The sequence below is a fragment of the Equus quagga genome, chromosome 11 (assembly GCF_021613505.1).
Source record: "Equus quagga isolate Etosha38 chromosome 11, UCLA_HA_Equagga_1.0, whole genome shotgun sequence".
Taxonomy (NCBI): domain Eukaryota; kingdom Metazoa; phylum Chordata; class Mammalia; order Perissodactyla; family Equidae; genus Equus; species Equus quagga.
In genome coordinates, this window is record NC_060277.1 from 83,429,235 (window position 1) to 83,445,412 (window position 16,178).

Below are 16,178 nucleotides of genomic sequence, written 5' to 3' on the forward strand. Positions count from 1 at the left end.
ATCAAAGTCAACATCATTAGCTCCTTCAAGTTGACTCCTGTGTCCTTTTAATATCCTTGTTTTTTGGCACAATAAACAGTCATTAGTTTAACTTTAACAAATCAAATTAATAGCAATTATCTCCAGATGGTCGAAATACAAATGACTTCTTTTCTAATATGCATTCTTCTAGACCTTACAAATTCTCTACAATGAATACGTATTAGTTTTAAAATAGGGGAGAGAATCAAAGTCTTAAGCACATGCCATAATGTCTGGAACATTCTCTTCACCATAGCCTCCCAATCTTTCTTCACCTTAACTTAATTCTAGAATGAATTCACTTCTCAACTTCTCCATAAAACACTTTCTTACCACTTCAGATTACAACGATTCTTCTTACAGACAAGAGTTAATGCCTTAAACTGGCAATTCCCAACCTCTTTGGTCTCAGGACTCTTTCACTGAGTACTTCAAAGAGCTTTTTGATTATGTGGGTTACACTCATTAAAATTACATATTAGAAATTGACTTCTAAAAATTGTAGTTTACTTATTTGAAAATAACAATAAACCCATTACATGTTAACATAACATTTTATGAAAAATAACTATCTTCCAAAAAGAAATGTAATAAGAAGAGTGGCATTGTTTTACATTTTTGCAAATCTCTTTAATGTCTGGCTTAATGGAAGGCAGCCAGATTCTCATCTCTGCTTCATACACATATATCAACCTTCACACAGATACACGGTTGGAAAAGAAAGATTCTTTGATACTGCACCAAAATTCAACAAGTGGTAGTTTCTTAAAAATTAGCTGTAATGTTAAGTCTGAACCATATCAATGACCTTTTCATACTCTATTACATGAAAATCCATTGGTCCATCACGAACTTTGAGTGGATCTTTCACCCATGCATGGTTTTATAATATCATGCATTGGTCTTTTGGAAAATACGGATTCACTGAATTATGCTGATCTTCTAAATGTTGACACATTTCACTATACAGCATTTTTTAAAAATCACATTTGTTAATATCTGATCTCATCAGGAAAATCTTTAAGAATTGGAAAGCTACCAAGCTCACAGTGGAGGATACTAGTTTTCCAAACTTCTAATTTTTGCTTGAAAGTTCAGATTTAATCATTGGCCCTGCCTTAATAGAAAGTGGCTAGATTATTTTTCTTCTAATGACAGACTCACTTTATTAATTTTCAAGAACACATCTGCCAAATACTCATCTGAACAACCAGTTTGTCAGTCAGTTTTTTAAGTAAAAATGGTGTTCTGTGGAAAAAAATAAAGACTAATTCAGCTCATAACTCAAATGTTTGCACAAGCACTTTTCCTCAAGACAACTATCACCACACTTTGGTATGCAGCCAAGTGTTTTGTGTGTGCTTCCAATTCCGTCACACAGAATATTAAAAGTTAAGTGTACTTAAGGGGTGAAATTTTTTGTTTCTTAAAGATTGGCAGCTGAGCTAACATACGTTGCCAATCTTTTTTTTTTTTCCCCCTTCTTCTCCCCAAAGCCTCCCAAAACACAGTTGTATATTCTAGTCACAGGTCCTTATAGTTGTGCTATGTGGGACCCTGCCTCAGCATGGCTTGATGAGTGGTGCTAGGTCCAGGCCCAGGGTCCAAACCAGTGAAACTCTGGGCCGTGGAAGCAGAGCGCCCGAACTTAAATGCTCAGCCATGGAGCTGGCCCCTCAAGGGGTGAAATTTAATTAAATTTATAATTTTTACTAATTCAAAGATTTTTTTTTTTTGCTGAGGATGATTAGCCCTGAGCTAACATCTGTTGCCAACCTTTTTTTCTTTGCTTGAGGAAGATTAGCCCTGAGCTAACAACTGTGTCAATCTTCCTCCATGTTATATTTGGTCACCACTACAGCATGGCCAACAAGTGGTGTAGGTGGACGCCTGGATCCAAACCCGCAAACCCAGACTGCCAAAGCAGAGTACGCCGAACCTACCCACTACGCCACAGGGCCGGCCCCCATCAAAGATATTCTTAAGTAAAACAGCTTTTTTTACAAAAACTGAGAGCATGACAGTGAAGAATACAGTGGCTACTAGTACACTTAGTAATACACTAGTACATTTACTGCTTTCATTCGTGCTAAAGCAACAGCAGTTTTGCCCAGCACTGCTTTTGCACGATCAGTACAAATGTCAACAAAGTGAAAAAGGTAAATAATGCCTTATGAAAACAGTTTTGACTTTGTAGACCCATGAAAGGTCCTAGGGATGCCCAGAGTCCACAGATCACACTTTGAAAACCACTGCCTTAAACAATCAATGATGATAAGTCAGAGGAGTGGTTACCTGTGTGGATGAAGGAGGATAGACTGGGAAGGGAACCAAGAGGATCTTGTGGGATTCTAGCAGTATTCCATATCTTAACCTGAGTGGTCGTTACCAGGGTTTATACATATATATATTTAAAAAATTAAGCTGTATATTTAAGGTTACTGCTACTACATGTAAGTCATCCTTAAATTTAAAAAGAAGCCTTTAGTTCTAAGTCTTATGATTTTCATATTCTGGTATATTCAACTAAACCCTAAGAAGGCTTTTTGAAGGCAAATATTGAGGGAAACATCTATCCTCCACTCCCTGTTTCCACCTAGTGAAGGAAACTTCCACTCTAGTTCCCAAGAAGGGAAAAGAATGGGAGGAACACCTTTTTTTTTTTTTTTTTGGTGAGGAAGATTGGCCCTGAGCTAACAGCTGTTGCCAATCTTCCTCTTTTTGCTTGAAGAAGATTGTTCCTGAGCTAACATCTCTGCCAGTCTTCCTTTACTATATATGTAGGACACCACCACAGCATGGCTTGCCAAGCAGTGCATACGTCTGTGCCTGGGATCCGAACCCATGAACCCCAGAAACCAAAGCAGAGCACGCAAACTTAACCACTATGCCACCAGGCTGGTCCTAGGAACACTTCTAATCTTCTTACCCCTCACATACACTCCTCCTCATGGGAGTAGAAGTGAGTTAGGAGACATAGCTGTCTGTCCACTGTGACTCAACTCTTCACTGTTGTCTTAATTTGGAGTGGTCCAGTCTCAGAAGGAACAAAGTGCCTGCCAGGACGGGCCCTGCCCATACAAGGAAAAAGCCTCCAATTTTAGTGTTAAGTTCAATTTAGAGGGCATTATAGGGTCCAAATTCAGCTCTATTAGTAACAAAGTTAATATATTTACTTCCATCTTTCTGATGCCTGCATTTTGTTTCTAAATTGGCTCCAAATTTGGGAAAGGAAACAGTGTTAATCTATAAGCCTTCTCAAATTCCAATAACAAGGGCTTTGTAATATACATCTTTTAGAATATTTAACAAAACAGTATTCAATAAACATTTATTATGTTTGAAATGATGTCTGAAATTTGTTCCTAAATAATCTGGGTGAGAAGAATGGACAGGGATACAGGTGAAACAAGACCGGGCATGAGTTGATAATTGTTCGTATCTAGCTGATGGATTCATGGAGTGTTACTACTTTTGTATATGTTTGAAATGTGCCATAATAAAAAGTTCAAAAGATACTTATTGTTTGATCTTTTGGTTTTAAGGAAAAAAAATCATGAAAAAAACAGGATAAGGATTCAGTACTCCGATATAAATTTCCCCACAGTTAATATAATTTTTACTACTAATATTTACATTTAAAGTCTGTTTGTTTTTTATATCTGCTTTCCATATTAATTTTTAAAATTATTTTATTGAAGTCATATTGGCTTATAACATTATGTACATTTCAGATGTACATTATCAAATATCAGTTTCTATATAGACTGCATTGTGTTCACCACCAATAATCTAGTTTTCATCCATCATCATACATGTGCCCCTTTACCCCTTTCATTCTCCCCTTGCCCTCTTCCCCTCTGGTAACCACTAATCTGTTCTGCTTATCCATGTGTTTGTTTATCTTCCACATATGAGTGAAATCATACAGTGCTTGTCTTTTTCTGGCTTACTTCACTTAGCATAATACCCTCAAGGTCCACCCATGTTGTCGCAAATGGCTTGATTTTGTCTTTTTTTATGGCTGAGTAGTATTCTATTGTATACATATACCACATCTTCTTTATCCATTCATTCGTTGATGGGCATTAGGTTGTTTTCATATCTTGGCTATTGTAAATAATGCTTCAATGAACACAGGGGTGCATACATCTTTTCAAATTAGTGTTTTCATATTCTTCAAATACCCAGTAGTGGGATAGCAGGATCATATGGTATTTCTATTTTTAATTTTTTGAGAAATCTCCATACTGTTTTCCATAGTGGCTGCAGCAGTTTGCATTCCCAGCAGCAGTGTCTGAGGGTTCCCTTTTCTCCTCATCTTTTCCAACATTTGTTATTTCTTGTCTTGTTAATTATAGCCATTCTGATGGGTATAAGGTGAAATCTCAGTCTAGTTTTGATTTGTATTTCCCTGATAATTAGTAATGTTGAATATCTTTTCATGTGCCTGTTGGCCATCATGTATCTTCTTTGGAAAAATGTCTATTTATATCCTTTGCCAATTTTTCAATCGGGTTGTTTGTTTTTTTTGTTGTTGAGTTGTATGAGTTCTTCATATATTTTGGAAATTAATCCCCTGTTGGATACATGGTCTGCAAATATTTTCTCTCAGTTAGTGGGTTCTCTTTTTGTTTTGTTGATGGTTTCCTTTGCCTTGCAGAAGCTTTTTAGTCTGATGTAGTCTCATTTATCTCCTCTTTTCTTTCCCTTGCTTGAGCAGACATGGTATTCAAAAAGATACTGCTAAGATTGATGTCAAAGAGTATACTGCCTATATTTTCTTCTCGGAATTTTATGGTTTTAGGTCTTACATTCAAGTCTTTAATCCATTTTGAGTTAATTTTTGTGTATGGTGTATGATAATGGTCTATTTTCATTCTTTTGCATGTGGCTGTCCAGTTTTCCTAACACCATTTATTGAAGAGACTTTCCTTTCTCCATCGTATGTTTTTGGCTCTTTTGTCAAAGATTAGCTCTCCATGGATGCGTGGTTTTATTTCTGGGCTTTCAATTCTGTTCCATTGATCTGTGGGTCTGTTTTTGTGCTAGTACCACGCTATTTTGATTATTATAGCTTTGTAGTATATTTTGAAGTCAGGGATTGTGATGCCTCCAGCTTTGTTCTTTTTTCTCAGGATTGCTTTAGTTATTTGGGATCTTTTGTTGTTCCATATAAATTTTAGGATTCCTTTTCTATTCCTGTGAAGATTGTCATTGGGATTCTGATTAGCATTGCACTGAATCTGTAGATTGCTTTAGGTAATATGGACATTTTAACTATGTTTATTCTTCCAATCCATGTGCATGGAATATCTTTCCATTTCTTTATGTCTTCTTTGATTTCTTTCAATAATGTCATAGTTTTCAGTGCATAGGTCTTTTACCTCCTTGGTTAAATTTATTCCTAGATATTTTATTCTTTTTGTTGCAACTGTAAATGGGAATGTATTCTTTATTTCTCTTTCTGCTTGTTCATTATTAGCGTACTGACTTTTGTAAGTCAATTTTGTACCATGCAACTTTGCTGGAGTTGTTGATTATTTCTAATAGTTTTCTAGTGGATTCTTTAGGGTTTTCTATACATAGAATCATGTCATCCACAAACAGGGAGAGTTGTACCTCTTCCTTTCCAATTTGCATCCCTTTTATTTCTTTTTCTTGCCTAAATGCTCTGGTCAAAACTTCCAGTACTATGTTGAATAAAAGTGATGACAGTGAGCACCCTTATCTTGTTCTTGTTCTCAGAGGAATGGCTTTCAGTTCTTCACCAATTGGTATGATGTTGGCTGTGGGTTTGTCACATATGGCCTTTATAATATTGAGGTACTTCCCTTCTATACTCATTTCATTCAGAGTTTTCATCATAAATGGATGTTGGATTTTGTCAAATGCTTTCTCTGTATCAATTGAGATGATCCTGTGATTATTTATTCCTTATTTTGTTAATGTGGTGTATCACATTGACTGATTTGTGGATATTCAACCATCCCTGCATCCCTGGAATAAATCCCACTTGATCATGGTGTATGATATTTTAAATGTATTGTTGTATTCGATTTGCCAATTTTTTTTGAGGATTTTTTATCTATGCTCACCAGCAATATTGGCTTGCAGTTTTCCTTTTTTGTATTGTCCTTATCTGGTTTTGGTATCAGGGTAACACTGGCCTCACACAATGAGTTAGGAAGTGTCTCATCCTCAATATTTTGGAATAGTTTGAGAAGGATAGGTATTAAATCTTCTTTGAATGTTTGGTAGAATTCACCAGAGAAGTCATCTGGGCCTGGACTTTTGTTTTTTGGGAGGTTTTTGATTACTGTTTCAATCTCTTGTGATTGGTCTATTCAAATTCTTTATTTTTTCTTGATTCAGTTTTAGGAGGTTGTATGATTCTAAGAATTTATCTGTTTCTTCTAGGTTATCCAATTTGTTGGCATATAGCTTCTCATAGTATTCTCTTATAATCCTTTGTATTTCTGTGGTATCCATTGTAAATTTTCCTCTTTCATTTTTGACTTTATTTATTTGAGTCTTCTCTCTTTTTTTCTTAGTGAGTCTGGCTAAGGATTTGTTAATTTTGTTTATCTTCTCAAAGAACCAGCTCTTAGTTTCAATAATCCCTTCCATTGGTGTTTAGTCTCTATTTCATTTATTTCTGCTCTGATTTTTATTATTTCCCTCCTCCTGATGACTTCTGGCTTTGTTTGTTCTTCTTTTTATAGTTCTTTTAGGTGTAGTTTAAGATTACTTATTCGAGATTTTTCTTGTTTGTTGAGGTGGGCCTGTAATGCTATAAATTTCCCTTTAAGTACCTTTTTTGCTGCATCCCATAAGAGTCGGTATGTATGTGTCTTCATTTTCATTTGTCTCCAGGTATTTTTTGATTTCTCCTTTGATTTCTTCATTGATCTGATGGTTGTTCAGTAGAATGTTGTTTAGTCTCCACATATTTGTGACTTTCCAGCTTTTTCTTGTAGTTAATGTCTAGTTTCATACCACTGTGACCAGAAAAGATGCTTGATATGATTTCAGTCTTCTTAAATTTACTGAGGTTTGCTTTGTTTCCAACATATGATCTATCTTTGAGAATGTTCCACGTGCACTTGAGAAGAGTATATACTCTGCTGTTTTTGGATAGAATGCCCTATATATATCTATTAAGTCCATCTGGTCTAGTGTTTCATTTACATCCACTTTTTCCTTGTTGACTTTCTGTCTGGATATCTATCCATTGACTTGAGTGGGATGTTAAGATTCCCTACTATTATTCTGTTGTGGTCAATTTCTCCCTTTAGCTCTGTTAGTAGTTGCTTTATATACTTTGGTGCTCCTGTGTTAGGGACATATGTGTTAATAAGTGTTATGTCTTCTTGTTGGAATGTCCCTTTTATCATTATATAATGCCCATCTTTGTCTCTTGTTTTATCTTGAAGTCTGTTTTATCTGATATAAGTAGAGCTATACCCGCCTTCTTTTGCTTGCCATTTTCTTGGAGTATCATTTTCCATCCCCTCACTCTGAGCCTACGTTTATCTTTAGAGCTGAGATATGTTTCCTGGAGGCAGTATATTATTGGGTCTTGTTTTTTAATCCATCCAGCCACTCTGTGTCTTTTGATTGGTGAATTCAATCCATTTACATTTAGAGTGATTATTGATATATGAGGGATTAATATTGCCATTTTATCCTTTGTTTTCTGGTTGTTCTATATTTCCATTGTTTCTTTTTCCTTGTGTTTCTGCCTGCCATTTCAGTTTGGTGGTTTTCTGCAATGCTTTTCTCAATTTTTCTCTTTGTTTATGCTTTGTGACTCTGCTCTGATTTTTCGTTTTGTGGTTACCATGAGGTTTGCTTACAAGATCTCATAGGGTCCAGCCCAGTGGCACAGCAGTTAAGTTCACACGTTCTGCTTTGGTGGCCCGGGGCTCGCCGGTTCAGATGCCAGGTGCGGACCTATGCACCACTTGTCAAGCCATGCTCTGACAGGCGTCCCACATATAAAGTAGAGGAAGATGGGCATGGATGTTAGCTCAGGGCAATCTTCCTCAGCAAAAAGAGAAGGATTGGTGGCAGATGTTAGCTCAGGGATAATCCTCCTCAAAAAAAAAAAAGAGCCCATAGATGACACAGTCCTTTTCTGATAACCTCTTATTTCTATTAGCCTACGCAAATTCCATTCCTGTCCTCTTCCCCTTCTATGTTTTTGCTATCACAAATTCTTTTTTGTGTTGTGAGTTTGTGAGCTAATTGTATCAGTTATAATTATTTTTGATGCTTTCTTTCCCTTTATCTTTTACGTTATAATTAAATGTTTACTAACCTATTCTGATATAGAGCTATAATTCTCTGATTCTGTCTGTCTATTTACCTCTTTGCTCAAGGTTTTGTGAACCTTTGCTTTTTGGTTTCAGATAGGAGGGCTCCTTTCAATGTTTCTTGTAAGGCAGGTCTAGTGGTGATGAACTCCCTCAGGTTTTGTTTGTCTGGGAAAGCTTTTATTTCTCCATCATATCTGAATGGTAACTTCACTGGATAGAGTATTCTTGGGTGATAATTTTTATCTTTCAGTATTTTTTAATAGATCATTCCACTCTCTCCTAGCCTACAGGGTTTCTGTTGAGAAATCTGCTGAAAGTGCAATCAGGTTCCTTTTTAAGTTATTTTCTTCTGTCTTGTTGCCCTTAATATTTTTTCTTTGTCACTGACTTTTGACAGTTTTAATATTATATGCCTTGGAGAAGGTCTTTTTGCATGAAGGTAATTAGGAGTTCTATTACCTTAATGTACTTGGATGTCCAGTTCCTTCCCCAGGTTTGGGAAGTTCTCAGCTATTATTTCTTTGAATAAGCTCTCTGCTCCTTTCTCCCTCTCTTCTCCTTCTGGGATACTTAAGATCCTTATGTTAATTTTTCTAATTGAGTTGAATATTTATTGAAGAATTTCTTCTTTTTTTTGTGAGGAAGAATGGCCCAGAGCTAACATCTATTGCCAACCTTCCTCATTGTTTTTGCTTGAGGAAGACTGTTGCTGAGCTAACATCTGTGCCAATCTTCCTCCATTTTATGTGGGTTGCTGCCACAGTGTGGCTTGACAAGCAGTGGTAGGTCCATGCCCAGGATCTGAACTCACAAACCCTGGGCTGCCAAAGCAGAGCATGTGAACTTAAGCACTACACCACTGGGCTGGCGCCAATTTCTTCATTTTAAAAAAATCTGAGTTCCCTGTCCTCCTCCACCTGACTTATTTCTAGGTTTCTGTCCTTGAGCTCACTAATTTTCTCCTCCATATAGTCTGCTCTATTTTTAATACTTTCTACGTTACTTTTTCATCTCACTTATTGTGTTCTTCATCTACAGAATTTGGTTTTTTTAGCGTTTCAGTCTCCTTGGTGAAGTACTCCTTCTGTTCATTAATTTTATTCCTGAGCTCATGGAACTGTCTTTCTGAGTTTTCTTGTAACTCATGGGGCTTCTTTATGACAGCTCTTTTGAATTCTCTGTCAGTCAGACTGCAATCTTCTGTGACTTCAAGTCTTTCTCCTCCTGGAGAGCTTTCTCCTTCTGTTCTGCCATGTTACTGTAGCTCTTCATGGTGTTTGATGAATTGGTCCTCTGCCAGTGCATTTGTGGTAGTAACCACTTTTCTTATTTGGGTACGGCTTTGGTCACTTTGGTTCTGTGCTGCTTCTGGTTACATTTGAGAGTCCACACTTTCCTCTCTCTGCTGCCTCTGCAAGGGGCATTGTCAGTGCCCTCCTTGTGCCACTTGTGCCTCTGGGGTTGCTAGTGCCTTTGCTTTAGTCTTAAGTATCACCACCAGGTCACCAAGCTGTGAACACTTTTACTGCTTCCAGAGTCTCCAGGGTCTCCACTGGCTCTCCATGGCCTGGGATGCTGCTGCCCTGTGCACCACCTGTGCTGCTGTTACTGGGTTGTCTGGGGGTACTGGATTTTCACAGGTGTCACTGTCACTGCCAGGGGCCCAGGGAATTGTGTGCAGCCCCTGCTGCTGGTGGAACTGGTATTGGGGATGCTGCCACTGGGGGCTGGGTCACCAGTTCTGCTGTGGTTCCTGGAGCCTCTGGTCACAGGTTCCACTTGACACTGCTAGGGGAGAGCAGGAGCTAAGCAGATCGTGGTTTTGGTTGTTGCTTGCTGTGCAGCCTATGGTCTCCAGTGTTAGCTGGTATGTTTTTAAAACTCAGGTCCCAGAGTGTTCCATCACGGCTGGGAAAATATGAGCTTTGTATACTATCCCCACTGTTGGAGGGACCTGGCCACTGCCACAGCAGGGGGAAGGGGCACACACACTGGATCTGCTGGTAGACAGTCAGGAAGTAATCCAAGCTGCCCTCTCCACCTGCAGCACTGCTCACGGGCATGCAGGCTAAGTCCTCTGGGAGACAGGCAGGTGGTATGCCGATGTGCACTCTGCGCCCCTGCTGAAACTGCTCCTGGGCATGCAGGACAAATCCTCTGGGAGATGGGCAGGGAGCGCTCGGATCCACCCTCTCAGCCCGTGCTAGGACCTCTTGTGGGTGCAGGCCAAGTCCTCTGGGAGATGGGCAGGGAGTGTCCATATTAATTTTAATGGTAATCCATTTAAGCCTAACAGTTTAAGCATGCAAATATTATTACTTAAGATCTTTGATCTATTTTATAAGTTTATGAAATTATATAGCCAGTACTAAATAAAATATTGAAAAGGTGGTCAAGATATTAATAAACAGAAGCTAGATACTGTGCTTAGCACTTTATATATTATTTCCTTAAAATCCCCACAACCATGGTATTACTATCTCTAGGAAAAAAAAACTGGGTAAGGTCACATAACCAACAAAGGGAACCGGGATTCAAGCACAAGCAGTATCATCTCAGGTCCCATCCTTTTTACCACTAACTATGCTGCAGCTTCTATGCTTCTATTTATATAACACTTAGAATTCAGTTTTACAGGTAAATTGTTCATGTTGGTCCTTACTCTCATATTCTTCTACAGCATTTGTTTGTAAAGTTTGAAGATAAATTCCATGATGATAATACCCACAAATTATTTGTTAGATGCATATGGAGAAAGCCTGGAGAGTAACCAAGGGACTAATTAAGAAGTACGCCATTCTTCTCCAAGGAATTATTTGGTGGTGGCTCTTCTCTCATGAAATGGTTTGAACTCCTTTTCTTTCCAACTATCATCACATCATTCATAGAAGCATGCTTGCCATTAGCTTTTTTTCCCTCAGTAAGCAACTTAAACAATGCCTGGCTTTGCAAATAACCATTCTACCTGTAAACAAAAGTTTAATTTTTAATTAGTTATGAAGTTAATTATGAAATGTGGAAGAGAATAACGGATTTTACATGCTGTCCTAATATAATTTGCTCATAATTCCTCTGCTTACGTCATCCTGCCTCCCTTTTCATCAGTTCACATTTTTCATTTCTTTGAGAAAACTTTCTCTGAAAATTCCCAATTCACTTTATTTATAGCTTCTCAATAAATTCCCCAAGTTTTCATTCTATACTAACTTTTCCTCTTTTATATAATGCTTCATAATTACTTTGTGACTGGTCAATCTCTGATAGGATAGGAAAGTAAAGGAAACATTCTCTTTTGAATTTTTAATTAGATTTAAATGCTTTGAAGGAAAGAAATATCTCTTCAGTTTTCCTTTTACCTCCCAAATGTTTTATACACCAATAAACATTCAACAAACATTGTAGACTTGTTTTAGACTTATGTTTCAACCATCGCTATTAACATCTTTGCATACATGATATATTTAGTGCAAATAAAACATACCTTAATGCATTTGAAGATATGATCCTATCAACTCAAAATGGAGTTATTCAGTAACTCAAGCAACAAGGTAAGTTTCTTCTTCATTTCTAAATTCATTTGTTCATTCAACAATTATTGTGTGCCTTCGAAAGAGTATATATGATTTATGTAAGAGCATAAAAAGCTCTACAAAAGAGCATTTCTCAATATGGGTTCCCAGGAACACTGCAGAATTGTTTCTATATTTCAAGGGGAAAAAAACTAGTGAAATTTATACTTGCAGATATAAGAAAAAAATTAAACACATCAACAGCACAGAAGAATGCACCAACTAACCACCAACTGCATGCTCTCTTCAATGACAAATGGTTCTTGTTTTGTATCTTGTCATCATTTCAATAATTTTTCTATAACAGCATTTAATTTTTCTAAATTTGTATACAGTTTAATGTATATACATATATGTGTGTGTGTATATATATATATATATATATATATATGTATATGTCTCCATTGCTGAAAATAAGTACATTTTAGGTGGCTTTATTAAGCAGGAAAGTACTATTAAATAAATGATAAGTGACTCCACTGCTAATAAGGTAATATTCCGTATTTCATGCAGAAATTAAGAAAATGGCCTTTGAGAATATTGCTTGCTCTCCATTTAATCCAAAGGATTTATCTTTGGTCCTATTGGTGTTTCGTCAATACAGTGTAGTTAAAAAAGTCTTTTCTGAGCCAAATAAATTTAGGAAACACATGGAAAGTATCTAGCGTGCAGCAGAGAATTAGTGGACAATAAGCTATTACTTTAACTATATGTTAAAATCTGTACTCGAGGCTAGAGACACAAGCATTAATAAAATCTGAAACCCGCCCTTGAGGAACTTACAGTCTGGCAAGGGAAGCAGATGGATTAACATATCCTATTACTACATAATGCAGTACAATATATGCTTTAAAGAGATAACAAAGCAAGCCTATGGTATCTAATTTTTGAAACATTAGAGTATTTTCTACTCTCAAGGACAATCAATTGTAGTAAAAGGTGAAAGTGTTCATTAAAACTCTGAAAAATAAGTATAGAGTGATCTCATTCCTTCTCAATCAACTCAAAGTTCAATTGCAAAATACAAATGTGCATCCCCTGTACTCATGCTTATATTTCTCCACAATTTTACAGTTTTCAAAGTGCTTTTTATATACCTAATCCTCATAACAACCCAAAGCAGAAGCAAGGCAAACAGCCCCCATTTATAGGTAAGGAAACTAAGGCTTATTCCCAAGGCTAGCTAGTGGTAGGTCCAGAATCTGACTCAGGCGATAATGCTTTTAGAGCAGACACATACAGTAAACATTAACAAGAGTTTCAAGTTATAACAACTCAGGTGTATATACTTTATACACATATAATGATCAATGTTTCAATCTTGGAATGGTCATACACCTGGTTTACGTGAAATATCAGGTATTTGCAGTTAGAGCAACAGAGAATTAGCCCAAATGTTAGTGATATGCCCAGAAAGACCAGTGATTGAAAAGCAAGCAAGAAGGTGACTCCTTCCCAGTCTATCATTTTCCAGAAACTTAGTATCTTGAGTTACAAAGTGTTTTTTAGTAAATATCTCCTCTCCCCTCTGGATTCAACTGTATTATTTGGTGCACACACTCAACAAAAGTGTATTAAGCACTAACACACAGGAACTTACTGCAGTTCTCTAAGACCATCAGACAAGTAGAGTGAAGAGATTTTGAGTCTGCAGATACTGTTTAACTAGATTCTCATGAAAGGTTGTTGCATCTTTGAATACACAAATACTGATGCCATATTTACAAATAATGCAGGGAAATTTTTACAGGGGTGAAATTGAAACAACTGAAATGACTTAATACGTAGGGAGAAAATATTTTTAAGGTTATTTCCAAAAGTAAATGAGAATTGTAGATCTATCTTATCGTGGCTTTGATACTCGTTGCGTTGATCTAGCACCCATGTTTTAACCTCTATGGACTGCTGGTTTTTCACCTGTAGAGCGTTACAAAATTTCAAAGATTCACATGTATTTCTTCTAAAATAAAATTTAGATTATCCATAGTGACAGTTTAGATAGCTTTTTAGAGGATCTACTTTTGTTTTGTTTTGGGTTTTTAGTAAGCACACTTTCTTTTTTTAAAATTAGTAAACATAAGTACAGTGTGTACTACCTATCCCCAAAATAGGATTACTCCCATTGAAAATTGTTTCTACAGCAACAACGTAAACACTAAAAGTTGGTTTTTGGCTCTAATGGTCGAAGGCAGATTAGTAGTCATATGTTATCTACAGTTTAAAACACAGATAAACCAAATAAGCAATAACATGGCATTTAGCTGGTGACCCCTTAAAACCTTTGATGCTTTTCATGAGTGCGGGACTAGCGTAACTACTGAAGTCACCCTTTAGAACTATGTTTAACCGATAAGATTATACAGAAGAACCCTAACATATTTCTGTGATATTTAAAACCTTATTCCTGGCCAATGCTTGTTAGAAAAGGAGTTATGGTACTAAATCAAGTTTTAGACTGTAAACTCCCAGAAATTTACCATTTCAAATATTAGACTGTAAATTCCAAGAAATTTTAAACTAGTTTAACATTCATTGCAAGAACAGTAAAAATTGATTAAAATAATCCAATTTGACACCATTTATAGGTTATGATTGAAACGAAATAAAGACAGATTATTACACAATAACGAAGGGGCAAAGATTTGGCCTGCTGTCTGAGAAATTAGAGGGTGGACTATCTATGTTCCTTTCACCAAGACACTTTTCCAAAAGAAACTTCTTTGTGTTCTTTAAACAATACTGTCCTGTCGTAAACTAAATCACCTTTTTGTCTTTTGGAAATCCACACGTCATTGCTGGGGTGCAGGGTGGGGCGAAAAAAAAAAAAAACAAAAAAAAACAGGTGCAAGGTTTGCAGCCTTGGGAACCAGGACGCTCCAGTTTCTATCCCAGTCCAGCCCAAGCTCTAACTGTGACCTTGGTAAGTGTCTCGGCTTAAGGACTCGGTTTCCCTCTCCTGTCAATTATCAGTGCTCGGGGGCGGCCCATAGAGACTGCAGACACTCTGGGGGCAGCACGCTCCAGGTTCACGCAGTTCCTCAACCCTGGAACTCGTCGCCCAGGTGCTCTCACAAGCGCAGCCACCGGCTCGCTCGGAGCAGTCTGTCCCCGGTGACCCGCGGCGGGGTACCTCCGGCTCTGCCCGGCGCTCCCCCATTGTGCCTCGCTGCTAGGAAGGGACCTTGCGATCATCCTTCCACCCGCCGAGAAACGCTCCATCTACCCTTTCTTCTCACTCTGGTCCTTCCTCCTTCAGAGAACCCCCGACACCGCTGCACTCCAGAGATCCGCAACTTGGCTCTGTCTCAAGATTCTCTTCCTTCCCTCAGGAGACCTCCCCTTCACATCACCTTCCCCTCTTGGGGAGCCCACGATTTACACACCCCCATCCTTCCTCAAACTCTCACGTATTTCCACCCGCCTGCCTTTTGCAAAGCTCCAAATGACCCTGAGCTCTAGTCGCAGAAAAATGCCTCCCCCATCTCCGCCATCCGGTTCTGGGGACCCCTCTCACCTCCGCGGTGAGAGATGTGTTTACTGAGGAATCGCTGTTTCTTTCTCTGGTGCAGCAAGGTTGGATATTTGAGCAGCAAAAACGAGGTCACCAAGTACCCTCCGAGGGTGGAGAGAAGGTAAAAGGCCGCGGTGGACGACATCTCAGCCCCCGTGTGGGAAGTCTCCCACCTCCGGGCCCTCCGAACTCCGCTGCGGCGGTCCCAACGGCTGCGGCGGCGGCTGGATGTCTGCTCGCCCCCCGCCGGTGCCAGCGGCACAGCGCACTTGTCCGCGCCGGCCCACTACGCAGGCGCATCCGGACCCGGGCGTCCGAGCAACAAAGGGGCTCCGGCACGCAGGCGCGCTGCAGCGGCTGGGGGGGAACCTGCGGAGGTGTCGTGGGGAGCGATTGTCACCTGGCTTTGTGATCGCACCCGCGGTGCTTCCAGGAAGCTTCAGACTGAAGCGAAAACTTGGAAACCTGCCAGGCCTTCGCCGTCACTCAGGTAGGAAGGCTGTTCAACGATAGCCTTCAGGAAGGCCTGACGTGATTGGAAAATACACATCAGAAAGGAAAGCTTTCGGGCGCGTCTTAGCCCCTCCTCCAGGGAATGCGAAGAACTGTGGCCGATGGAGGAGTTAAAGCCTGCTGAAACAAATAATAAACCCATCCATTTGTCCAACCAAGAGAGAACTTTCCCTATTGTCACACATTCTATAAGATGTACTAGTTTATCAGTCAAATATTTGAGGGACGCACTCCTCTCTCATT

The 16,178-nt window shown here is 38.6% G+C and overlaps 1 protein-coding gene across 2 annotated transcripts in view; it reads right to left on the minus strand.

Annotated features, from left to right (window-relative positions):
• GDPD1 (glycerophosphodiester phosphodiesterase domain containing 1) overlaps positions 1 to 15,724 on the minus strand; it is a 43,030-nt gene extending 27,306 nt beyond the window's left edge. The window contains exon 1 of one of the 2 annotated variants that reach the window (XM_046676169.1): positions 15,426 to 15,724. In XM_046676169.1, the coding sequence (XP_046532125.1) occupies positions 15,426 to 15,567 (142 nt within the window). In that variant the 5' untranslated portion in view covers positions 15,568 to 15,724. The remainder of the gene's footprint in view (positions 1 to 15,425) is intronic. The other variant, XM_046676168.1, reaches the window with a different exon arrangement.
• Positions 15,725 to 16,178: the final 454 nt, after the last annotated feature.